The sequence below is a fragment of the Pteropus vampyrus genome, unplaced genomic scaffold, assembly GCF_000151845.1.
Source record: "Pteropus vampyrus isolate Shadow unplaced genomic scaffold, Pvam_2.0 Scaffold13, whole genome shotgun sequence".
Classification (NCBI taxonomy): domain Eukaryota; kingdom Metazoa; phylum Chordata; class Mammalia; order Chiroptera; family Pteropodidae; genus Pteropus; species Pteropus vampyrus.
The window spans coordinates 7,630,647-7,657,461 of NW_011888794.1; the positions used below are offsets into that span (position 1 = coordinate 7,630,647).

At 39.8% G+C, this 26,815-nt stretch overlaps 1 protein-coding gene and 1 pseudogene across 1 annotated transcript in view; one reads left to right on the forward strand and one right to left on the reverse strand.

The window, feature by feature from the left end:
• Positions 1-26,815, forward strand: part of DIAPH3 (diaphanous related formin 3) — a 445,967-nt gene that overhangs the window by 331,616 nt on the left and 87,536 nt on the right. The window contains exons 25-26 of the mRNA XM_011381028.2: positions 21,366-21,461; positions 21,941-22,000. Coding sequence (XP_011379330.1) covers positions 21,366-21,461; positions 21,941-22,000 — 156 coding nt within the window. The remainder of the gene's footprint in view (positions 1-21,365; positions 21,462-21,940; positions 22,001-26,815) is intronic.
• On the reverse strand, positions 13,149-13,267 carry LOC111733204 (annotated as a pseudogene).

Genomic DNA, 26,815 nt, shown 5'->3' on the forward strand with positions numbered 1-26,815 from the left:
AATGACATGGAACATTGACTATAGTTATTTCAAATGATATTTGAATTAATGTTCAGATTTGGCAATTAAAAATTTGCTTCTTTGTACATGAAAATCAAACATACCATTATTTCTTATTAATGCTTACAAAAATAAAAGTATTTTATACAAAATTAGCCATGTTTTAAAAAAAAAAAACAACGCTCTTTTAAGCTGCTGTTCCTAATATAGCATCTTTCCATAGCAGGTGTTCAGTAAGCACTTTTAAAATATTTATGGAATTCATGTCTGTGAAACAAAAATTCCTCAATTTCTACATATTCTATTTGAGTAGACTCAAAGGTAAATTGGCCCAGTCCTAGGACAAGATATGACATCTGTCAAGTTTGTTTTCTGTGCTCTTATGGTATTGGTAATAAATAGGTATTTCACAGTCACGACAACAAACTCAGGTGTTCAAAGATGTAATGATTTCTATAAATGCAATTTAATTTCTGACTGTGAGCCACCAATCTACATAATGGTAAAAAAAAAAAACTTAGCCAGTTTCCTCCCTCCCTTTCCCTCTGTATTATAGCTCAGTAATTCCAGTGTAGAATTCAGTTATTCATATTTAAACTTCTCTCCCACATTCTCTCTTTTCTTTTTCCCTCAAACGGACCCCAAGCTTGAAAGCCAGCTTGGGGCACACTTCTAAGAGTGTGCACTCTTCTTGGTTCAATTGTCTGGGCCTCAAGTAGCCTCCCTACTTTTTGACATAATTTCTCCTGCCCACTTTTGTAAAGATGGCGTTAGTTTTGCTCTTGGGTGGTAACCTGGGAGATCAGTTAGATTTCTCTTAGATACCACCTCTGCTCTCTGACATTGGCAAATTCTCAAAAATGTATCTGTGTTCTTCACTTGAACTTGTACTTCCTGACTTCTTTTTCTCTCCAAACTGTGCCCATAGAACGTTTCTGTGCTTCTCTTACCACACTCAGCTGCCACGGGGATTTCTGCAGCCTTCTTGTGCCCAGATTGCTCCCTGGCCACCTCTCAGGGAGCACGTGATTCATCTGCCACTCTCACAATTCTGTATTTTGGACACAAGATGCTTCTGCTCTTGGATCCAACCTCTGTGACTCCACGAGAAAGTCTATCGTTTAAGCCCCAGCCTCCTCCTGGAATGCGGAGTAGAGCGCAGGGCTCCAGCCTGCGTGGGATCTCCTCCCTTCCCAGACTCCATCCCACCAGATGAGACACCTTTTCTACTTACATTCCAAGAATGTAGTGTGCATTCCCTCCTGTGTGGACAGTTTCTATGCTACGAATGGTCCTTTGGGGTTCCACTGTCGGATGGGGGAAGAGAGAGTGAGCTGCATCTGAGCAGCAGTGCTCAAACTTCTGGTGGTCTTTTGAATAAGGTGGATACGAAGTTGAACAGAGAGTTAAATGAACCAGGGCTTCCAAGCCTGGGAATCCATTGGGATGAGTAAATTAAGACACAGAGGCATGGAATTCATATTTGGACAGCAACAAATAACACAGCAGCAGGCCTGGGATATACTTTGGGTAGAGCTGTGGGAAGAGATGAGGATAAATTGGAGGTCAGGAGAGTGCTGTGCTTTGAGTTTTGCTTCGTGCTGTAGGCACACTCCAGGGGCCTTAAGCAGAGCAGGGATCAGGTCTTCTTTGAGAGAGATGGTCCAGATGGCGAAAATGCAGCTGGATTAGAGGATGTGAGGGGAGTAGGAAGAGTGAGACCAATTAGGAGACCGTTAACATTTTACAGAATATAAATGCCAAAGGCCTAAACTAGGCTGGACTGAGAAAAGACGTAATAGTTTTTGAAAGGCAGTTTCAGGGTAGTACCAGAGCTGATTGGGTGAATGGGAGAACCTTTCATGGTGGGTGGATGATACCTATACTAGCTTTAGCACGTGTTGACTTTGTATCTCCGATTTAGTGCCTTTTTATCCAGCGGGTAAGTTTTTCTGAAAGGGCTTGGCATTGCTTGTGAAACATAACAACTACACATAAATGTTAGCTTTTTAATTAGAAGAAAAAAATTCTGTGTTAACAAAGGTATTTTATGAATTCTTTTGTAACTGGACCAACCAAGAACCTTTGAAACCAAATCTAGTTAGCTTATGAGGATGAGCTGGGGTTGGCCTCTCTCCTGGAGAGTGAGACTTGGGGTACGGGTAAGGTTAGACAGAGAACATGTCCCATTATCCCCTTGAAGGAAAAAATTTAATTGAAATTGTTTAGAGTGTTTTCCCCACATTTTTGATCAATAAAAGAGAGACATAGGTTTAGGAAAATTTTATGATAGGGGAGACTTAGGGAAATACATATGTATGCAGTATGTATGTATATGAACAAACTTTTTTATTAATGAATTATTCTCATGTCAATTATTAGTTTGCTATCTATGCTTCCTTAATTTTTTGAATGGAATATATTTAGTGTGTATGTACAACAGAAAAATGACATAGATTACAGAATCAGTTGAACTTCTTACAGATTGACAACTTCTCATTTTCCCGGACAATCAGCATTTCAATCTATTACGAGTAGGGCTCATTAAGATGCATAAACTAGCAGCCTGATCTAGTTATAATACATCTTTAATGTGTGACATAGTGTAGCTCCTTAGTCTTGTAATAAAAGATAGAGTGGCCTCCAGTGATCAACAAGGTTCTGAGATCAATTTAACCTGGATAAAACCATTATCCATAACAACTGTCATTAGGAATGACTAACATTTCACTAATTAGCTCACCATTTACAGCCCATAAGCTTACAGATGCTAAATGTTTATAAACACCCACAGATGTGTGCACAGCTGACTCTCAGTTATCCGCAGAAATAGGGGACATAGATAATTTCGATTCACTTACAATACGAACCCCTCATTTTAGCTAGTTTCAATCTTCTTTCTCTTTGGACTTTTTACCACAGCTGTTAATGAAGTAGCAAATTAACTAATCTAATTTCAACTCTCTTATTGATGCACATACCCCCTTGTGAAAGCATTAATATGTACAAATGTGGCCACAAGGTGGCTGGCAAGAGGGAGAAAATGGGAAGCACAAACTAAGATAAATAGATTGAACAACAGAGAATTGTTCCTATTTGTTTGTAGCCGTGTGTCTAATAGCAAGTTGCAAGTTATGAAACCGCAGCAAGACACCCACTTCAACGGTGCTATGCCTAAACCCCCTGGGACAGTAGCGAATATCTCCTTAAATCTGAGAGAAATGGACACCATTTCCTGTGGCAGGCCGTTCCTGTGTTAACAATCATTTCTTTTCAAAGAATTCCACAACTTAGTGTCGATTTTTCATTTTAATGTCAGCCTGTCTACTGTCTCATACTGAATGAGTTGAAGGGATGTAAATATCATGATCCGAGTGCCATGAAGTTACTTCTTTATCTTATTTCCTTTGGCCTAAAGAGTCTTGATTCTTGCACTTCTCTTGTAGGTTCTTCATCTAAAACTTTCGTTCATTCTCCTTCGGGCACTGGGCTGTATTTCACTTGTCCAGGCAAGTTTAAAGGTGCTATTTGGTAGAGTACACCTAGAGCCAGGAGCCATATGGAGATGACAGTTCCACAGACCATTTATGGAATGAACTTTGAAGGGCAACCATTTTGGTTCCCAGTAACCGGCAGAGTGTCTACTACGTCTTCAGGCTGAGGCGGTCTTAAGTTAACACGAGTTGTTTTCCAGCATTTCCTTACTCAAGGGGAGCATTTCTTCATTGCAGCTTATTGGAGAGGAAAATTAATCATTCCATTACAGCACGTTACAAATATTTCAAGGTGTTTAAAGAAGAAATTGTATAACAGATTAGATAGAAGTCAAAATTACTGTCAAGAATTTGAATAGTTGAAGAACGGAGCACTGAAGAGAGAAATTTTTAACTACTGGAACTATCCACTAGATCTGTACCATTTCATAAATGCTACATTAGTTTTTATTGTTTTTCATTGAGGAGGATTTTTAAGTGCTAATAGGTTATATATGAATCCTGTTGGACATTTTCTCAGTAAGAAAAGCGGGAACTCAGTGCTTTGAGATAGATCCTTCTATGTATACTTGCCTTCAATAGTTGCTTCTGTCTTGAAGAGGTAGTGCTACTCATTGGCATAAGGAACATAGGAGGAGGTAGAAGCGTGGGGGAAATGGTGAGAATTTCAATTTTGTAGATGTTACGTTATAGATAAGATGCTAGTTATCTATAGCAGGGGTCCCCAACCACCAAGCTACAGACCAGTACCAGTCCGTGGCCTGTTACGAATTGGGCTGCACAGCAGGAGGTGAACAGCGGACGAGCAAGCGAAGCTTCACCTGTATCTGCAGCCGCTCCCCAGCACTAGCATCACCGCCTCAGCTCCACCTCAGATCATCAGGCATTAGATTCTCACAGGAGCCCCGGTCCCTGGTGCCAAAAAGGTTGGGGACCGCTGATCTCTAAGGCCTGAGTTACCGTGTCTAGTGACTGATTGGGCTAGGGTAACCAGTTCATCCCAGCTTGCCTGAGACTTTCCAGTTTTATCACTGAAAGTCCTGTGTTCCAGGAAACCACTTCAGGGAAGAGACCTCTTCAAAGGAGAAGGGGCAGACCATTGTCACATGCTGCCAAGAGATCACGTAACAAACAGACTGAAAACTGTCCCACCGACTTTAGCTCAAAGGATAGGGCAGAGGGCGGATAACGAGCATGGGCAGTGAGACAGACGTAAGGAAGGCAGCAGACGAGGGGGTGGAAGTTGGGGGTGTCTTGGGAGCACAAAGTAGGTGTTTGACTTCATTTCAAATGGACTGGGGGGAATGAGAAGAGCGACGCTGGGAGAGAATGAAGGCAGATCGGGGGTGCTGCCGAGCAGCAGTGCCGAGGGTGAGACGCCAGCACAGGCCGAGGAGATCGACTGGGAAAGCAGCGTGCTCCGCCGTTGTGACGGGCGGGAAGGAGGAAAGGCTGACGTTGGAGTTGCTGGTATGAAGGTGACGGCGTTTTCATCGAGTGGTCTCTATTTTCTAGCTGAAATAGAGGCAGCCCTCTGCCCGGGAGGGGCAGTGGTTGGTTGAGAGGCTTGAGGGGAGCTGGGAAGCACGGAAACAGCCCCTATGGAGTGGGGCGAGAGCCTCCCGCTGAAACTCGGGAGGGTCGAGTAGTGTGAAGAACCCAGCGGAGGTTGGCACCTGCGATTATGCACTGGCCCTCATCCTGCAAGTCTCATTTTTTCGCCATGATTGCTTAGCAGCTGGTGTATAGTGCCAAAAAGATGGAATTGGGGGTTCACCAGAACAGCAGAGAAGGAGAGAAGGAAGATGCTCGCTGGTGAGCAATGGGCAACGTGCGGAACCACGGAGCGTAAGCCGGATGGGCCAGAAAATGGAGCCAGGACACTGGAGATTGCCAGGGACAGGTGGCAGGACTAATGGAAGGGGAAAAGAGAGAGAAAGGAAGAACAAGAAGGACAGGAGTCAGAGCATGGCTGGTATGGATTTAAGTTATTAGAAGTATAAGGGAACAGTTGTGGGTGGTGGCAAAGTTCAGATTATGGACGTGAGCGTGAGTAATGGGAAGCGGAGAAAAAGCACCGGTCCCGGGAGGTGCGGGAGGTCGGAGAACTCAGGATTTGCTCTGGGACTGGTTGTTCACAGGGAACTGAATCCACGCAGGGCTCGGCTTGAAGAGGAAGCCTGAGTCAGATGACAAAGTCTGTTTTGCATGAGAGAGGAAATCTGTGCATGACCGGATGACGGTGACCTAGAGGGATGACAGAATGAATGATGTGTGTCTCAAAGGAGAGTGCTTTTCACCCGAGGGGACGGAAGTGACAGCCTGATGTAGCAGTGAGGACCAGAGGGAAAACAGGCACTCCTGTCTCCTTCATCTCTACCCCACAGACTTAGGCTCATCAGTGTATGAGAACACGAGCAGCATCTCTCCAGTTTCCAGGTAGAGCCCATTTCCAATTCAGATGAAAAGGTGAAAAGATTATCCCCTGGAGACAGTGAGATGGTAGCGAAGCTGTTCATGCTGATACACGCTGGAGGAAGTAAAGATAAGGAAGGACTACTTCTTGGGCAGTGGTGTCCGGGAATGGTGGTTTGGCCGGCCTCAGGGTTGTAACCCAGCAGGCAAGTCTTCCGTTCCAGACCACTGCAATAAAGTGAATATCGCAGGAAAGCAAGTCACGTGAATTTTTTTGGTTTCCCAGTGTATATAAAGTTATATTTACACTATACGGTCGTCTATTAGGTCTATAATAGCATATATGTAAAAATTTAAAGACACTTTTTTATTGCTAAAAAATACTATCATCCGAGCCTTCAGCGAGTCATAATCTTTTTTGCTAGTGGAGGGTCTTGCCTTGTTGATGAAAGCACAAGATCTGTGAAAAAAATGAGGTCTGCTGTGTAGCAGTTGCCCAGTGAGTGTGTTGTAGGGAGGGACCAGGAAGCCACTGCAGACTGGACTGATTCTATTATTTCCAGATACTACTGCTCCTAAGAGAGGGAGGTTTCTGGCCTTTCTCTCTGAGGTAGGAGCCGTCTGTGACCTGCATCTCATTTATTACCTTGTTCTCGAGAGAGGAATGGTTCCCAGTGAATTTGAGGAAACCTAATCTTTGCTTGTTGATAGAGTTCCCAGCTATGAATGCCATGAATGCATGAACGCATGAATGCATTTACTAAAATACCTTTAAGTACAAGTCAGCAAAGCTAAGGATCTGAGCTCTTCCCAATTATCATACATCACCACCTCTGTGTCAAAAGTCTGTAATGGAAAGAATGTGCGCTTTCGAAACAAAGATGCTGGTTCAAGTCTCCCTCTGCCACCTGCCTTTTGTAGAGCTGTGGGCACTTCACTTTACCTCCTTGAGGTCCTGCTTTCCTGGCTTCAGATAATAGCTACTTTGCAGAGTTAAAGTGAGAATTAGATTAGAAAATTTAGGTAAAAATGCTCCACACAGACCATCCAAATGCTAGCAAAATGGCATTCGGTCCGAGTGATATTTTCTCATGTATCTTAATTCATTTTTAGATTTTTATTCTTTTTTCTCATGCATTCTCTCTAAATACAATTTTTTCTCGAGGATCTGATATATCAGTTTTTATTTAGAGGCTTCTGTATTCTTTTTGTCAGCTTTTTATAGTCGAGGGAAAATCTTATTGTTCTCTTGAGAGAGTTTAGCACATTTTTTGCCTCCAGTTTCTTTGCAATTGTTAATGAGTTCATGGAAAGTTCAGTTGTTTCCCATTTTCATTTCTTTTCTGTGTTATTTGCTTTCTCTGGAAGCATATGTCAATTCCTTTTTCCCCCCACTTTCCACTTTGCCTTATTATCTTTGCCGACTTCCTTTCTTTCAAAAATAGGTTGCTGTTACTCTAAATAAGATTTTTAAATTTCTTCAGTTTGTAAATATGAATGCCTCAGTTTCTGCATCTGATTGAGGAAGGGGTAGGGAGAGAATGCCATATTTGTGCAGAATAAATCTGTACTTCCCCTTTGAAATGAACTGAAAGAACGATGAATACTTAATACTTTGAACCACAAATTCACATTTAAAATGAACCTAGAACTTAAATCTAGTAAAATTACTTTGGGCAAAGTTGGAAGATGTGAGGTGATGCAAATACACAAATTTCCACTGTCTTGTGTTCTAAGGTATACATAAAACATACCATCAGAAAGGTCAGTGCAAAAGCAGGTATCAAAGGGTAACCCCCGAAATCATCAGTGGGCAGTCAGATGGTTACCATCACAAAGTTCACCTGCTCAGTGCCCCCAGAAGGCCAATATTCAGTAGATCAGAATTTGGAGTAGGAAAGGTTTATTAATTGAGAAGGCACCAACCAAGAAGATGGGAGCTGTGAACAGTTCCTCAAATCCATCTTTAGAGCACCTCAAGTTCAAGCGTCTCTTATGTCAGGGGGAGGGAGTGAGGAGCGGCGGGCCATAGGTGGGAACCTAGGAAGAGGGCGAAATCTCCAAATCTCTTTGTTACCATTGATCTGAGTCTGGTCCTGAGGTTCCTGTGGATCTTTGATAAACAGTCATTGTTCTGTACACACTTCCCCCACCTCTTCAGGAAAGACTCCTTCTGACATGGGGTTGTTTTTGCAAAACACTCAAGCCTCAAACAGAATTCCTATAACAATTAGCACATCTGTAGCAGGAGCTCTTAGCCTGAGTCAGAGAGAGCAGAGAGGAGCATTTCACTGTGTCACAGTCTTGAACGGACCTATTGCCTCTGTGTTAAGCAATTTCATAGCAGACTGCTTTTTTTCTTTTTGGAACATCCAGCATGCAGGTAGTCACAAAGTAGGTATTGAAATCACCCTTAGACTGTAAGTCCCACGAGAACAGGGACTGGGGCTGGTTTTGGTGCCCGACCCAGATTCCTAGTCCCTATTTGTAGGATGGAATTGAACAACAGACTTGACAGTTTTATATTTCCAACTACATCTTGGACAAAACTATTTGACTATTCTGCCAGCACCTCAAAATCAATTCATCTAAAACCTAACATCATGTTCCACATAAAGCCTGATTTTCATGTTCTTATTTTGGGTTAATGATACCACCATTTTCCCAGTCACCCAGGCTTGACACCTTCACACTATGCCAGCTTTAATCATAGTGAAGTACAATTTTGATTATTTCACACCTTTCAGATAGATTCTATGGCAGTTCTTCAGCCTTTAATCCAAGCTCCCTCGGCCTCTTTTCCAGCGTGCACCATATGCCGCTGTCAGAGCTTGACTGTCAGGCCCCTCTGGGGCCTTTCAGTGCTCCAGGTATCCCTCTCTGAGTGGCTCCTTGTGGCCTCAAGTTCATTTATCCTAGAGCTTCTCATGAAAAAAAAAAAAAAGTGTCTGTGAAATCACTACTGTTCTCTAGCTTACGTCCCTTTTTTTGATTCTTGGTATTGAGTAAGCATTTCCATTTTCTCTATCTGAACTCGTAGTATTCTTTGTTCAAAAACCTTGAAGAACAAAGCCATCAAAAGTCTTTTTTAAAATTCTCCACTAACAAAGGAAATATTTGAAAAATTTAAAAACACTTTCTACTATATTTTCAACAGGAAGTAAGCAATTGCCAAGCTTAAGTACTTGTCAGGCTTATTTCTCAGAGTAAAGTGAAGCTCTCCTGAGTGACAAGCGCAGCTTCTACTCCGAAGTGGTGGTTATGCTGTGTAATTAACCTTTTCCTCTCTTTTCCTTTGTGATCAAAGGGTCATGGGTGTTCACCGAGTCATATCTTGTTAAATGCCAGTATCAGTTCACATCTCTGTATATATACATTTATTTATAGTCATATTTAAATAGATACATTCTTTTTTCCTGACATTCTGTGCTTCTGCAACTGAAGGCGTCTGTTCAGCACCCTAGACCCTGTGTAACACACGGTGACAACCGTGACAACATTTTTTTTTTTGCCAGGGAGTCAACACTGGGTTTTAAACTTTGCTTTCTTTAAAGAGTAATCGTTGGAGTAGGTCACTGTGAACATGCTAATCAGAGGCGGGCACTTGGATACTTACATGGGAGACATTTTAACAGCGTTGAACACAAAAAGGATGACTGGGCAATGCCTTTCTTCAGCACCATGTAGTGGGGTAGCAGCTGACCACGGAGGATGTCAGAAAATGTATTCTCTGCTTTGTAGCTGTTAGCATTGAGTGGCCATCGAGAGGTCTATATCCAGTGTCTTCATTGATTAAAAAAAAAAAAAAGCGATTAGCTTTTTTAACTATGTTTTAGAAATGGTCCATATCAACTATTGAAATTTAAATATGCTTCATTATTTTTTCATATCGCAGTGTATTTTAGTATATGAATGTCGTCATTTATTTGGTCTCTTTCCGGTGGGCATTTTGGTTGTTTCCAACCTTTCGTTATTATAAACAACATGGTAATGAACATCCTTGTACAGATGCCCTCACACACATATGAGTTATACGTAGGATAATTTTCTTAGAAAATAATTATTTCATCGAATGGTATCTACAATTTTGTTCCGGATAGAGATTTTTGGATTGTATTCCAAAGAGGTTACATTTGTTTTATATTTCCACCAACAATGTGTGGAGTGACCTGTTTCCTAATCTTTATTAGTTATTCTCGTTTTTTATTATCGTTAGGCTGATAGGTAAAACATGATCTCTCATCGATGTAGTTGGACTGTCTTTCATTATGAATGAGGTTGAGGTTTATATATCCTCCGTATAAAATCCTAGTTTGTGTATTTTTATGATGGGTTTCCTGAACATCTCATTTGCCTCAATAGTTGTTTCGGGGGTTTTTTTAGTGAATTGTGGGTCTTTTTCTTATTGAGTCATAATGTTTTTTATTTCAAAAAATTCAGTCTTAGGGAATACCTGTGTTTCAATTTTTTTTCTAGTTTTTCCTTTCATCGTTTGCTTGTAGACTTTGTTCTTATTCTTTTGATTTGTAGATATTTAGTATAGTACAATCCGTATGACATTTGGGTATTTAGATTTTTCTTGGGAAAATCTTTTCATTACAGAACGAATAACAAATATACTTTTCCATGTTGTCTGCTATGCTTTTGCAATTTTAGATTTTAATGAAATATTTGACCCATTTGTAAACTACCATCACCACAGTAGTTATTGAATATTTTCTTATTCTCAGATTTGAAATGCCACATTTATCATGTGTCATGAATTGAGTTTTCACATGTATTTGATATGAATTGCCAAGAGCAGTATATACTATACATTATCTTACATGCTTATTTAACCACAGAACCACCCTGTCTCCGCCCCCCCCCCACACACCCCATTCTGTGGTATATATTTTAGGAAATTCTGTTTTATTGAAGTTTTGTTTTCCTTTTTTGTTTTTAATATGGGGTATTCATTTAATACAAGTTTTTGCTATAGCATTTCATAATGACAAACTCATTTCTATGCTTACTTTTAAATCTTGTACCTTAAGTATGTTTTGTTTACATTACAAAAATGGTTGCGCCCTTTTTATTTGAGAGAAGTAAACAAGCAGACAAGTAACTTATTTCTTGAATTTTGTCAGTTGTTTATGTTAGTTTTAAAAACGAAAGAACTAATAAAAAAATTCCAGAAGAGAGTAAATTAGATATCTTCATAGGTTAAGCTAAATGAATATGATGCTGGAATCATTTTCTTACAACAGAATCTAAATCATATGAAATTTGGAAGTTGGAAATTAGTGACAATACAGTTTGATTTGTTACAGTATATTTAGATTACCACTTTTTCCTGGTTGTTTATATAATTAAAATAGTACCATACTTTATACATGACATCCAATAGTGGATATGGATTTTTTTTAAAGACTGGAAAGTTCATAAAAGAAAAATTCTTTCTTTTACAAATGTCTCTATAAGTCTGTTTACTGTAAGTCATGAAATTATTTAGATTTCAACTTGAATACAATATAACAAATAGTATGATAATTATGGTTTTTACATTCAAACCTATCTGTAAAATATTTTTTTTCACTCGAGCTTTGAAAATATAGCCTTATAAAGCAACTAAAAAAATAGCCCATGATCTATGCCCAGAGTTACAAGACAATTGCCACAGGTCCAAGCATACTTCACATAGCAAGAAGGGGGTAGCAGCATGTGATGGCAATCACAGCTGTCACGGCTCCAGTAGATAGTCAGTAGGAAGAGGGAGAGAGGTTATCAATATATGCCTCTTCTATTCCTGGACTTACGATGGCAGATGTCCACTTATGCTTTACTGTCGAGAAATGCATCGCATCTCTCCTTACCCCCGCCCCAGCTTTGCTGCAAGGGAGTCTCACAAAATGAGGTTGTTAACTTTTCCTGTCTCTGTAGTGGAAGCAGACAAGAGAGTGGATGTGTCGCATTGGCCAATGAGCAATGTGTGCCATGTGAGTGGGAAAAGATGGTCATAATAATATTAAAAATAATAGCTAATATTTATCGAGGCCTTACCATTTATTGAGCCTCTATTCTAAGCTCTTTATGTATATTAGCTGACTTGATCCTTACAACAGCCATTTGAGGTACATACTCTTATTGTCCTCGTCTTATAGGTAAGGACATGGCACACATCTGGGGAGAGCGAGACCAGGATGCAAGCCCAGCACTTTGTCACTTTGACTCCTTGATTTTGCTCTTAATTGTTCTATCTGAGGGAGGTAGAGGGATGGGGGGGACCTTCCTTCTTTGTCAAAGAGTCTAATTTTTTCCTTCTAACTCATAACGGGAAAAAATATTTAATTCAGTTTTGCAAATAATGAAGAGTAGTGGGAAAAAACCCAGAGATATTAAAACATTTTAATATAAAATTCCACTTATGGTTGAGCTAGTCATTTAATTACAGCATAAAAGAAAACTGTTCTAATTATCATTTTATCAGTTACGTCCCGATGAAAATGAACTTTCTAGCTTTTTTTGACTCAAATAAATTTTTACTTTTACGTCTAGATTAAGACACGTTCAAAGACTTTGTTTAAAACGATTCCTGCCTTTTTACTGTCTGTTTAGTATTTTGAGCTTTGCTCTAGAAGGTTAAAGACTGAACTAAGCTACCAAGTAAAGCAAATGCAGCCCAGTTCCCAGCATCACAGAGCAGGAATTTACGAAATTTTGTTAGAGCAACCGTCGTATGATTCTTTTAGAAAGAATTGGGATAAACTACGAGTCCCTGCATTTTGTGCATCAGCTGCACACTGTCCATTAGTCGGAGAAACGGGGCATTCTCATTCCCCACTCTAAACTCCAAGTGGTCCTCCTCCTATCTCTTGCTACTGCTGAAGTCACGTAAAGTGGTGAGACATAGTAAGCTAAATGAAATAAGTCACAGTGAAAACAAATACGTATGATCTCACTTATTTATGGAATCGAAGAAACAGAACAAAACAACTCATAGATAGATACAGAGAACAGAATGGTAGTTGCCGGAGGGGAGGGGAGTGGGGGATGGGCAAGATGGGCGAAAGGGATCAAGAGGTACAAACCGCCAGATACAACATAAATAAGTCACGGGATGTAACGTGCAGAATGGTGACTACAGTCACTAATACTGTATTGCAAATTTTTTTTTTTTTTAGGCTAGGCAAACCTTGGTTGACCTCACAGATTTCAAGGACCTAGTCAGCTTACAATCCCTTATTTTTCACTTTTTTATGCCTATAGCACCTGGTCTTCGTAGGTGGTCTCCCATCCAAATACTAACCGGATTCGACCTTGCTTAGCTTCCGAGATCAGACGGGATTGGGCTTGTTCAGGGTAGCATGGCTGTAGACTATATTGCAAATTTGAAAGTTGCTAAGAAAGTAAATCTTAAAAGCTCTCATCACAAGAAAAAAAAAAACTTTTTTAATTTTGGCAACAAATGGTAACTAGCCTTATTGTGGTGAGCATTTTACAATACATGTAAATGTCAAATCATTATGTTGTACACATGAAACTAACTGCTGATGTTAGTTATACTTCAATAAAAACTTTTTACGTGCTGAGACCTAGAGAAAGTTACTTCGGGAGACGATGGGAATGAAAAGGGAGAAGCTCTGAAACCACATGCAAAATACACACAACGGAAAAAGGTCACAGGTTGAGAACAGTCGTTTCTTCCTAAAATCCCCTTCTCATATTAGTTTGCTCTGTGGCTTAACTTCAGCTTTCTTTTCTTATTACTACACACGCTCTTCCTAAGAGAGCTCATGACCTACCACAATATCGAAAACGACCACAATGGAGATTCAGTACTGCTAAGTTCTTACTATGTGCCAGGCACTCGCAAGCCCTGCAGTGATTTACCTTTAATCCTCCCAATAACCTTATGAAGTAGGTGCTATTATTATTATTCGCAAATTAAAATTGACCAAAAAAAAAAAAAATGAGCATTAGTAAGGTTAAGTAATTTGCCCAAAGTCACAATGACTGCAAATTGGAAAGCCAGTATTTAAATCCAGGTTGTTTGAATTCAGAACTTGTGTGTTATTTCACTCTGCTTGTATTCATTCTATAGCATCAATATGACCAATACACTTCTAAGTTAAACCTACCGGTATAACCGATACCTCCCCGCCCCCAGTTTAAAACCATCAGCCTTCCAGATACCTTTAAAGACCTGCAGATGGCTAGCTCAAGAACATCTTAATGGATCAGCTAAATTCCTCTCTAGGCTCAGCCCCGTTCTACACCAAACAACAGTAATTTAGTACTTGGTGAGTAGTGTTGTGATGAGTCCAGTTGACCAGGACAGGTACCCGCAAACTAGCCTCTCCTTCCTTTTTTGTGATGCATCCATGCAGACCAAGATTTTTCTGTTCTTCCTCTTTTCTCTTCTCCATTCTCACCACTTACGTTCCATACTGGGGTCCTGCAATCACATTTTGCCTTGATTTAAATCACTGAAACTGCCCTTATTATCCGTGCCCTCCATCTTGTCTCCTCCTATAGTGATCCTTCTAAAGTAGAAATCTGACCATGTTTACTTCCCAGCTTAAAACGAGTTCGTGGCTCCCTTAAAGATAAAACCCGAACTTCATAGCCTGGCACAGCAGGGCTTGGCGAGCTGCCCGCCGCCTGCCTCCTCGGCACCACCTCTTGCCACTCCCCCCCAGACCCCGCTCTCCATCTCTAGCCATCGGAAACGAGTGTTTCCTGTTCCTCCAGGACCCTGCCTTGCACAGCTGTTCTGTGACCTCCAGCGGGACCTCCTTCTTCAGGAAGTACTGGCAAATCCAAAGCTCTTCTTTCAGTCAGGTATCCAGGAGACCTTTCGTGACCTCTGTCCCTTTTCCCTGTGCCCCGTACCAGGTGTCCTTCCTGGGCTGGAGCTCTCCATCATAATATCCACGTGGTACCGTCTGTCACCTCTCTTTGTCCCAGGATCAGAGGGAAGCACATCTAGGCGAAGAGTCCACCTCTTCCTTCATCCCCACCTCCTCCGCCCCCGTCAGTCATCTTTTCCTGGCAGGAATTTTTTTTTTTTTTTCAATTTTTTTTAGTTATTTTATAGCAATATAGTGTCTACAAATTCCTTAATGAAATCTAACAGGCTCATAGCATAATAAATTATCTTCTCTTTCATTCCCTCCTATTTCTTAGAGCCAGCCACTTTTAACTCTAAGGCTTTCCTCGGGTATTTAACTCTTACCTATTGCTCGATATGCTTACACTATCATTTATGAATTTGCTCATTTAGACGTTACTAAGTTCCTGAGAAGCGGTTGAAGATCTAGTCTCCTCATGCCCCCTCCTCGCTCGTAGTCCCCTCGTGTACCCCTTCTCCTTGACCCCTGCCGTCGTCCCATGATAATCGTATCGCAGCCGATGGTCACAAGAATAGCCAGCGTTTATAACATTGCAGCTGCGTACATATTCTTCACCCCTCCAGTCAGTGTTTCCTGTTGGACAACCATGTTGTTTCTAGGTCTGTACTATTTTTTTAATTTGCTGAGTATTCATGTATACCTGTCACTGTTTCATCCAAACATTCTGACAGGTCTGTGAAATAAACAGCAATCGTTTTTTGCACATGGTCCAACAGAGCAGATTTGCTTTCAGCTCCTCGGCCACTGTTCTGTCTTCTAGCCCAATTTTCTCCCGTGTGGTACGAACCGGCTGCTCTGGTCCCGGGACGCCAGTGCCATCCCGGGAATTCTTTTTTGCCACCTGGCTGGTTTGTCCCCTCCCTTTTCCTGGATCTCATGGTTTTCTTCGTTTTCTTCTTTGTTTGGCAAAGGCACATCTTCCAGTAGCTTTCTAAGAAAGAGCGACCACTCGCAGGTTAAAAATGTCCCCTTTCGATCCTCATCCTGTTGGCAACGTAACCCATTTCTTCATCGGACGTAATTTCTCTTGAGAATTTGAAATCCATATCTTTTCTGTCTTCTGTAATTCAGGTCGCTGTTGAGAAATCCAGTTACACTCAGATTCCTTACCTTTTATGTGACCTATTGTGCTTCGTTTTTAACGTGCCGGACCCTTTTAGGATCGTCTTTACATCCTTAGTTATCTGCAGTGTCAGCGTTATACCTTGGCTTGGGGAAACTGGAATAAAAGAAAGAACGTTCCTAACACATTTCCGCTTTATCTTTTTTCTCCTGCTCTTTATATTCAGGTGATTCTCAAGATGCCGCCTGTTCAGATTCAGATTCAGTCACGTGCACTTCCTGGGTGCCACTCGCGCCTCTGAGACAAGGGTAAAGTCTCACCCTGTTATTTCCAGGGCCTTTTTCAAGGTCCGGTACATAGTGCTGAATTAGTATTTGTTTTCAATACGGAAATGACTTCCAAAAGCGCTACCTAAATTTTTGTCTGAATCTGAGGCCAGAATTTCCAGCTTGCTTCTAGAAGTTGTCCGCAGCTAGCACACCACACTCACCTGCCCCAAGGGGAGCTCATTATCTTCTCTAACATTTGTCGCTCACCAAAATCAGTATTTTTAAAACCCTTTTCCATATTTTATGTTTTACCAGTCATGGCCCCAGAGAGCTGAGATGTGGCCGACTCACTCCTCAGCAGTTTCATCCCCACCTGTCCCCTCATCCTGTCGATTCTTCTCTAGAATCTCCTTAACTCCCCTTTCTCCATTTCTCACGGCACTGTGAGATTTTTTTAAAAACACCTTTTACAAATTAAACAAGGCGACGTGTTCTTCAGACACAGCGAGGCTTTGTCTATTGCAGTGAGTCTATTTATCTAAAAGAGTTTTCACAGCAGGAGAGAGGCTATAAATATTTTGAATACAAATTGACTTGTAGTTAGAGAAATTGAATTCTAGTCTACAATAAAAAATGGCTAATTTTTTGTTTCTCTGATTGTATTAGAATAATGTACATATGAATCATTTAGGTACTTCATTATTCCTCGCTTTTGTTTTTATTTCTATCTTTTGCCTTCGTGCCTGCTCTTCCTTCTGCCAGACATGCTCTTCTCTCCATAGTCCCTGTCCTGGCCAACTCCTGCCTATTCGTCAGGTCGTAATTCGCTAGGAAGCCTCACATCTCCAGTAGTTCATATAGGTCCCTCTCATCCCCGTCACACTTCTCCGTTTCTTAAGAGCTGAAAACATTTCTTGTTAACACTTGGGGCTCGGGTCTCCTTAGTACCTAATAATGTCTTTGCGCATAGTAGGTCCTCAGTAAACAGGTAGGGAGTGAATGTTCTAAATGCATTTTTAACAAAAGATGAAACCATCTTTATTATATGTCTTCATCTCTATCAGTTTCCCTCACAAATGACGTAATATATGATTATGTCCTTTACTAAGAATATAATCAAATATTCTATAAAAGATTGAATTTATAATGTATCTAAAACAATGTTTGAAACGTGCAGGTATTTCACAGACTTCCTCTAGTGTACACTGGAGTTCATTCATGAATTTATTTCCCTACATTTTTATATCACTTAGCAGCTTACCAAGTACTTTCATTTCTGTTACCTCATCTGATCCTCTTCTTAACCCTAGACAGGTGTTCTCTCTATTACACACGTCAGGAATGATTATGTAACCAGCCTGGTGTCGCACAGGTTGTTAGTTGGGAGCTCAGACTAGAATGCAGGTCTTCTTGCTTTGGCGTTTTATTCTTTCCATTATGCATGTGGACATGAAGGCCAAGAAAAGCCATCAGCTCTGGGGACAAGGGCAGGGATAGAGGTTCCAGGTGGAGAGTGATGGACAGGAGAGACGGCGGAGAATCACGGGTTTTGTCTTTAGCTGAAAAATAAGTGGTGATGTTGGAAGGTACAGATGGGATTCGAAGCGCAGTTGGACTCCGTGTCAGGTGCAAGTGACAGAGCTGGGACTTTATATTGTAGGAAGTGAGAGAGACGGAAAATTTGTGACTGGGGGAATGAAGATCATCATTCTGCTCTAGGGCTTATCAGTAGTATTTGAGATGAATTAGAATTAGGGGGAAACAGGAAGCAATACGACTCCAGGTAACTCGTGTGGTATTTCAAGTGAAAAGTAATTCAGCTCTGGACCACCAACATAAAGTTTAGTCAGAAAAAGGAACAATGGATCGATGCATGAGCTACGTGGGAAGGCACGTTAACAAAGTTCATCAACTGAATGGATGCGTGAGACGGGACAAAGGGAGAAATGAATTTACGTTGTTTGCAGCATGGTGGGAACGCCCTGCCACCTACTTGGCCCCTCTGTATCCGTGACCTTCATTCTCATCATCATTCCTCCCAGTGACCATATCGTACCACACTTGTTATACAGTCAACATATCTTAATGAACACTTTCTGTGGCATCCTATCATTATGCCAGGTATTAGAGAGAAATGAAAGCCCTCATCTCTGTACTCAGTGAACTCATAGTCTAGTGGAAGAAACCATCTGGTAAATAACATCGTCAAGGGTTTATCGCTGTAAGTACCACATGCTGTTGGAACACAGAGGGCCACCCAGACTAGCCCGCGTCTGTCAGGAAAGGATTCTCGGTGAAGGAGTAAGCTTGGTGAAGAAAGCGAGAGGGATGTTCTGTGTAGAGAGAATAGCATGTTCAAAGGCATGGACTAGAGAACAAGGGACTGTGGTCTAAATTGCTAGCAAGCCTGAAAGTGTCAGCATCTGTCTCCTAGGAGCCATGGGATCATCCTGCCTAACCATAATATAATTATCAGGTATCTTAACTTTACTACCATATAATTATTTAACATCAGGTACATTTTTAAGTTTCTCCAGTTGTCCCGATAATGTCATTTATAATTTTTTTACAATCCAAAAGCTAAACAAAGATTGTGTGTTGCATTTGGTTGTCATGTCTCTTTTATCTTTAATCTAAATGTTTCCCTAACTTTTTTTTTCCCTTTCTTTTTCTCTTGGCTTTTTATGATATTGGTGGTTTTTAAGAACACAGTCTAGTTGATTCACAGAATGGTCTTCACTTTGGGTTTGTCTGATCATTTCCGCACATTTAGATCCAAGTTGAATATTTTCATGCAAAGGACTCTGCAGGTTATGTTGTGTCTGTCTCTGTATCACTTCAGAAGGCATTTGTTGTCAGCGTGTCCCATCATGTGTTATGCCAAATTCGATTATTTGGGTCAGGTGGTATCTGCCAGATTTCTTCACATCCTGTTCCCCCTCAGCCTCATACAGACTGGTTTTTATAACCGTTGATGATTTCTGCCTGAATCAGTTCTTACTTTTATTTCCTACTTCCCTCATAACTATGCCCTTTATATCGATGGAACTCAGTCCTCTTTATGTCTCTGACATCTGTTCATGTATAGTCTTTATTTAAAGAAGAGCTTTCTCTCCCTTTATATTTCAGTTATTCTTAACTTTTTCATATAGATATGGATACACGCTTCATTTCTTTTTTACAATGTGTAATAATCCATTCCCATTATTACTGACTCAGTGCTCCAGTTGTCCCCGCTTTGGCCCAGGCTACCCATCAGCCTGGCTCCTCCGCCCCGTTGACACTCGCCTCTCTGTCCGTGAGTGTCTTTCTTACTGTCTGGCACACCACTGTGCGCCTGGCTCATTTCACAATATCTTGGTCTCGGCCCTGAAATCAGCTATTTCTCTAAGTATTCTGGTTCCCATTAGCGAGTAATTATATTTAGAAACCAAGATCCAAGAGCCAGATGTGCTCCTTGCTACTGTATTGTCACTGCTTCTGGGTTCTTTTGGGCCACAGCGCTAGCTAGGACAAGAACTTTTTTTTTAAAAAAAAAAAAAACAACCTTGAGCTTACATGATAGATGTAAATCCAATCCAATACTTCATGGTTCTTCCTCTCCTCCTACCACTTTCATATTTGTGTTGATTTTCCCACAGTGGGCACCTCGTTTCTAACATCAGCATATTTACTCATCTGTTCTGTCTTGTAATATGCACGTAATAGTTTCCGAATCACTATATTGATACCACTACCAACAGCAAACTTACTAAGGAAATTTCAAATTTGCTTGGTAGTTCTTTTTTTCCTTTAAAGTGTATGCCATTAATTGCATGCTTGTTTTCTAAAATGTTTTTCGTTTGTTTGTTTTTTGTGTGGCTGGTTTTTTTTTTTACACGAATGAAATATATTGACAATCTTAAATATTTGGCTTTACCTGTAGTTATTTTCAGGAAAAATATAGTTGAGTTTGAGTCTCAATTTTCAAACATACCTAGGTAGTTATTAATTAAAATATCTGAAATATTTAGGATGTTTTAAATAAAATAGCCATCAAGCCACTTTAGAATTAAATTCACATGTAAACAATTTCCAAATACTCTATTTCTCATCCACCTCTTTTTGATTCCATAAACAAGGTTTTGCACTTTCTAAAAATATGAGTTAGGACCAGATGGAAAAAGAGGTCATTGCATATTTATATTTATGTATGTTTGTAAACTGTAAATAACTGTTATTTATATTCCACTGTATTCGTCGTCTCTTCACTTTGAGGCATTGCATCTCAAAAACAAAAAAGTTCCTGAGGAAAACAGTTTTCTGTTACTTTAGATATAACTGTATACCAGCCACATAATTTCACAGAGAATACCTGTAAATAAACTCTCCCTAAGGGAAAATAAAATCGTTGGTGTTTTCTTGTATTCAGGTTGGGCCAGTAGTTTCTTTGACGCTTCTTCCTCTGCTTTCTTTAAATAACATTTAGCATTGACAACTATAAATAGCTATGATTATTACAAGATAATCTGATACTTTTAGAGAGAATTGGCTCTATAACAACCACATCTTCATTAATTATATACAGGATATCAGCTTAAACTAATCATAATGTGATGCAGTCCTTTACGTGTTTGAGAGCCTTTGGTTTATTTTTCCTTATGGAAGACAGACTTTTCATACATATATTCTATAAAAATTTATAGCGATTGTTGTACGTCAGCTGAAGTTAGAGGACGATTGTTCTCTGATATGAAGAATCAGTTGTTGGGAGCATGTGCACAAAAGTTAGTGTGGGAATACAATTTTGTACAATGAGTTTAGACGGCAGAATATCAATGACACCAACAAAAACACCCCCACGCCTGGTCGATTTGAGAGCAGCAGCTGATGCTTTGAAAAGAACCCACTTCTACAAGGGAAATGTGATTCACGATAACCTGAGACTCAAGTATGACAAGAACCACATTCCATCTAAAGTTATTGTGCCCCCCGCCTGTAAAAGCGGTGCTCGGAGGTGAATCAATGGAACCTGGTCCTCCAGTGGACAGTAACACAGGCACTAATGAGCCAAATCTCATTAAGAGATCTTTGATTTATGAGAGAGTTAAAGTCCTATCATATTTTGAAATTGCTGGCTTAGTCCTGATCTTCGTTCCCCGTACCACCGCCATCACCAGTTTCTGTGTATGCTCTGACATTGCTATGGTAACCCTGAGGGCTGATGGAATTCCCTGCATCTCTTTCACAGAGGGTGATGAGACAGGAGTGATGGATAGTCTGCTGGAGGCCTTGCAGTCAGGGGCTGCCTTCCGCGACCGAAGAAAAAAGACACCGAAGCCAAAAGGTGAACGTTATACTTGTTTCATGTTACTTTCTAGGGAACTATCACAAAGAACAACCCTTTCATTTCTTTCTTTCTTTTTTTTTTTCTTTTTTTTTTTTTTAATTCTTTTAAAGTCATGTGTCAAGAATGTAGTGCCATGGGCAACAACTCTTCAGAAGTTTCATAAGTTTTCTTAATCCTTCCCTTGTGATGACAAATGTCAGAGAGAGAAACATTCCAGTTGGCCAGTGTCAGTAGCACATTACAAATCAATGCACTGAACTTAGAAAATCCCGATTAGTGTGACAAGTCTCGTCTAAAGAACCATATGTACTTTATCCCTGCAGAGTTTACAGCAGCATAATTAAATGGGAAGTAAAAGTCATAACATTATTGCTTTGCTTCCAGGATTACTTAACCTTGGAAAAAAGTTTAATACTGTCACACTTCTTGAGATGAACAGACCTCTCTATATTAAGTTTCTTTTCTTTTTTTCACAGATATTCTGCAGAGTCTCAGTCCAGTGTCTCAGAGGCCTGTTCTGAAAGTTTGTAACCATGGTAATAAACAGTATTCATAAATTGCACATTCTTCTTATCTACTTTTATCCTGTTGATCTGTGATTTTAGTAGGCTGCTGCGAAGTTCTCAAGTTTCAATATAACTACAATAGTAAAAAATGTGTGGATGGATGTATTTTTCTCTGAGATTGTGTACTCATATTCTCCATCCCGATATTATTGCCCTGAGGTAGTGTCTAGGATTCTTCTTTCAGATCTCGGGTGAATGTTTTTTTTTATTATTATTTGAAGTTACCTCACACATTTCTGATCAGCATTGTCCAGGGTATCCTTTCAAAACTATTGTGTGCTTATAATACTGTTTAAAGCAATGGATTAACTTTACATCAAGGTACAATTTGAAATGTTGAATCTGTTGCCTATTTTACTCTACCATATTTGCCAGTACGGTTTGAAATACTGTGCCCAGCATTTTGGCAAAATCATTTATACAGATGAGCTTCATATGATATCGTGGACGGATGTGCTAGAATCACTAAAAAGGTAAGTTGACTTAGTCTCTGATATTTTAGAGAGTAAATTCTTTCAAAAATCCCCCTCTTCCTCTTTTCAAGGTGCCAGTTTGCGTTGATTGGATTGTATTTATTTTTGGTTCCCTTTTCCTCACTGTTATGCATTATGGGGTTCTGCTTACCTTCCTTAGTCAATAACAAATTCATCCATTGTGATTGCCATTTGCTCAGAGTGAGACTCATCAAAGTTGGTCAGATTTATACATGGGAAAATACTTGACAGATCACATGCAAGGGTTGTTTTGGGTGCAGGTGAGTTAACTTCTAGTACTACTTACTGGTGACTGAGTAGAGAAACTTGTGTCAAATTTTTAGGAGAGCCTAAAAATATGCTGAGGAAAATAAGATAAAGACGTGGAGGTAATATCTGTTCATAGCTGTGCAGATCCCTTCTGCTCAAGGTAAAGTGTATGTGATAGATGCTTAATAAGTGAGAGAAAAGGTTAAAACCTGCAGCAAAATTTTATAGAGACCTTTTGTCTCTTTTTAACAGTATGTTTTTGTCATTGTTTTGCCTTTCTCTACTCTAACAATAGGGAAAAGGAATTGTAATAAATCAGGGAAATGAGTGGTGGATGATTAATTCCTAACTGTGGGTTTACAATTTAGAGTCACTGTGACATACTAAATAACGGCAAAAAATATAAAGGACAGTGTTTTCCTGTACCTGAGAGATTATTCAGTTTCGTGGATGAATGCATGGAAACTCGGGCTAAAAACTTTCCAAAAGTACAGAGCGAGCTATTGACACAACTATAACCATAATGCAATTCTGATTTCCATTGCATTTCTCTTTTGATTACATATAGGCACTTTGATTTATTGGTAGTAAAAATATATAAAATAAATAATTCAGCCCACATTGTAAGTCGTTAAAGAACCACAGCCAACACAGTGATCATGATATGATTATAATGGCATACGTATGCCCGTGCTATGCTTAATTTAAAATAAACATTTAAGGTATAATTTCGGGAAAAAATATTTAGAATAAATTTGTGCACTGGCCTCAGGGACCTAGTCCTTCCGTGACTGTGATGTTAGCAAAATGTCCAGGCTCCAAATGCTCATGTATAGTTACTTATAAGTTGTGATGTTTTGATCCATTTTTTAAAAGCAGATGAGCGTTGCGTTTCTGTCTTTACTAAAGCTGATATGTACTATCTTAAGTTCTAAGGCTATTGTGATAATTAAACTAGTAGGTTATACAGCAAGCCAAAGGAAGTATACCACAAAGATCAAATTCTCTGTTGTGGTATAAATGGTAGTGGATTAAATGTTTTCGAAATTTATTTTCTATTGATAATTCTGCTGTTTTCCTTTCACATTGCTAACCAAGTAAGAAAAAATCCAAATGACCAAATTAATCTTTAGGAACTTTATGTATAAAGATAAATTTATTAGACTATATGTTGAAAAGATGAAGATTTTGGTCAAGGGAAGTATCTTCATTGCAACAGGATCATGATTATTCTTAGAGAAAGATGATATTTCAGAGTTCATTTGTAATCTTTCTATTTCTTAAAATTACTTTTTCTTTTCATTGAAAACTAGACTGTGTGATCAAAATATAACAATCCCTTTCATTTTATAATTTGCTTTTTTGTACTTAAAACTAAGGTCTGATATTTACGTTTTCTACAAGTATGTAATGATTGATATCATGTCATAATCTATTTTTTAAAGTTTTATAAGATTTTCTACCTGATTGCTAAATGCGAAGCACTATGTCGATTGTTTTACATACATCATCCCATTTAATCTTTTCAGTAATCCTATCAGATAGTCGTTATTTTTATCTCCATTTTATAGTTGAAAATAACCAAAGATTAAACAGGTCCGATAGTTTGCTTAAGGTCCTTCAGTCAAGTTTTGAACCTGGGCCTGTGTGACTTCTGAGTCCAAGTTCTTGATCTCTCTGCCAGGTCGTGTCCTGAACATAACTGCTGGAATCAGTACCTATTTCTCTTCCAATCCTTGAGCTGATGAGCCATGCATGTACGTTATTTTTTCTCTTGGGGCATAGGGTCGCACTATTAAGATACACCCTCTCTGAAGTTTTCTAGCCTCCGGTGTGTCTAGTCTCTCATTCCCAGATTGAACCACTAGATAGCACTGTTTTCCTTGTCTGAGGCTGGATTATAAGGGTATACCATCGTCTGGAATTATGACCACTTTTTATTTCTTTAATAAGCTTTGTATTAAAACATATATATTTTAGTAAAAGTATAGTCTGTTAGATCATAGATTATATAAGATTTATATTATAAATATAGATGTATACATGTGTGCATGTGTGTGTGCACATGTGTGCGTAGCATCTTTTATTTCAGAATTAGAAAATCCTAGTAAAGTGTCCTCTGAGACCTTGGGACTAAAATGTTCCAGTACATATTTACTTCAACAAAAGATGCCTCAAGCATTCTAATTTCTATGGGCTTCAGAAGCACAGAAATTGTGCACGCAGAATAACCCAGCCCTCGTGCTGTGCTGCAGACCTCTACCGAAAATACTTTGGTTAAAGCTTTTACCTGTTTTTTGTTTTGCCTGTTAAGGCCTAGGCAGTGTTTGGTATTTTTCCTTACCAAACCTTCATTTATTAATTTAGCAAAAATTATGAAGCACTTGCTGGGCTCTTAAGATATAAAGATACCCTCCAAGAAGTCACCATCCTGTTGGCAGACAGACAAGGAATTGTTCTCATACCTGTCTATTTGCTTAATGCCAGGATTGGGGTAACACACGCAGTTTTGGGAATATCAAGAAGTCCGAAAGACCATTTCAGACTTGGCTTCTAGAAGAACCTGAAACTCATGCTGAGTTTTGAGGGACGAGTAGAAACGAGGCCAGAAACCGGAGGGCAAGGGCGAGCCGAGGAGCCGCAGCCGCATCAGCACGCCTTTGCAAGGGGTCCTTTTGAACCCCATTCTGAACCCCATAAAACTCTATGCTCTTATAGATTATTAGGTAATATTACGCTCTTATCAACACCTTAATTCTTCTCATTTTGCAATACTCATTTCCCTAAAAATGTTCCTATTCAATGTCTGTCACACTGCTCAAGAGTCCCTCAGGACGGGGACAAGGCGATGGAGGAGGAGATCTGCTTGTTTACCGCTCTAACCTCCGTGCTTAGCTGGACTGTTGCCCGACACGTGGCTGTTTAGTAAGGCTGTGTTGAATGAACAGACGTGTTTAGGTTTAGGCTCGAATGAAGCAGTTAATGTACATTGAGCAAAATCAGGTCTCTCGATATCACCCGAATAAGTGGGATTTCATGTGCCAATTGCTAAAGTTCCAACCGGAAACTCAGTTAACTGCCGCCTCTCATCACCTCTGTAAAATGCTGTGTCATCAGAGGAGGTATTTGATCATCCCCAGTCTAGGCTTCAAAAGCTTGTTGGGTCAAATGTGGAGGGTCCAGTTTAATCTTAATTGGATTATTCAGTTCTTAGAAGTGGAGGGTTACTTATTAATTAGATTTTTTTTCTCCTTCTTTAATCAGCAAAGTGTAACAACCGTAAATGAAAGAAAGCATCTGCTAACGAGTACGGGGCCTTTTCCCATTTCTTCACTCAACACAGTGCATTCTAAACCCAAAGGGTTTCTATAGTCTATAGAAAATAATAAGATTTCTTTTTAAGTCAAGACAATCAAAGTATTTATTAATGCATTTTTATAAAGTACTGGCAAATCAACCAGCCTGATTGGAAATAAAGGATAAGATAGGGAAGAAGTATATTGAGAGTCTGATGCCAGACCAAGAATTTGGACCATGGAGGTTTTTGAGCAGGAAAATGACAGGTCTGAGCAGTTTGCATGGAGCTGAAGTGACAACTAGAGAGAGAAGAATTGAAAGGACTTCAGCTCCCTTGACGCTGACGTGGGTTGGCTGTGAGGAATCGAGAAATAGTTAAAGAACTTCGCAAAGTTCGAGGCAGGAAGCCGGGTCTAGAGCTGTGAGTTAAGATACCCTCACGGAGAATTGCTAAACTGCATAAGAAAAGGAGTTCTCTAAAGGAAGATCTTTAAATCTAAAGAATTGTAAGTCAGGAGCTGAACCTTAGGAGTGGATCCACGTGGGTCGAGAGGCAGAAAACAGATGAAGAAATGAGAAGAGATTTGCGTAATCACGGCACCTACGACACACAGTGGCTGAAAGAACATTTTCAAGGACTCGGTTTTCTCATTCTTTCGTTGCTTGTTTCTTTCTTTATACGACACAGTAATTTACCACTGAGTGACTAGCATCACTGTCTTCCAGGACTTCTCTTCCCCTGTAC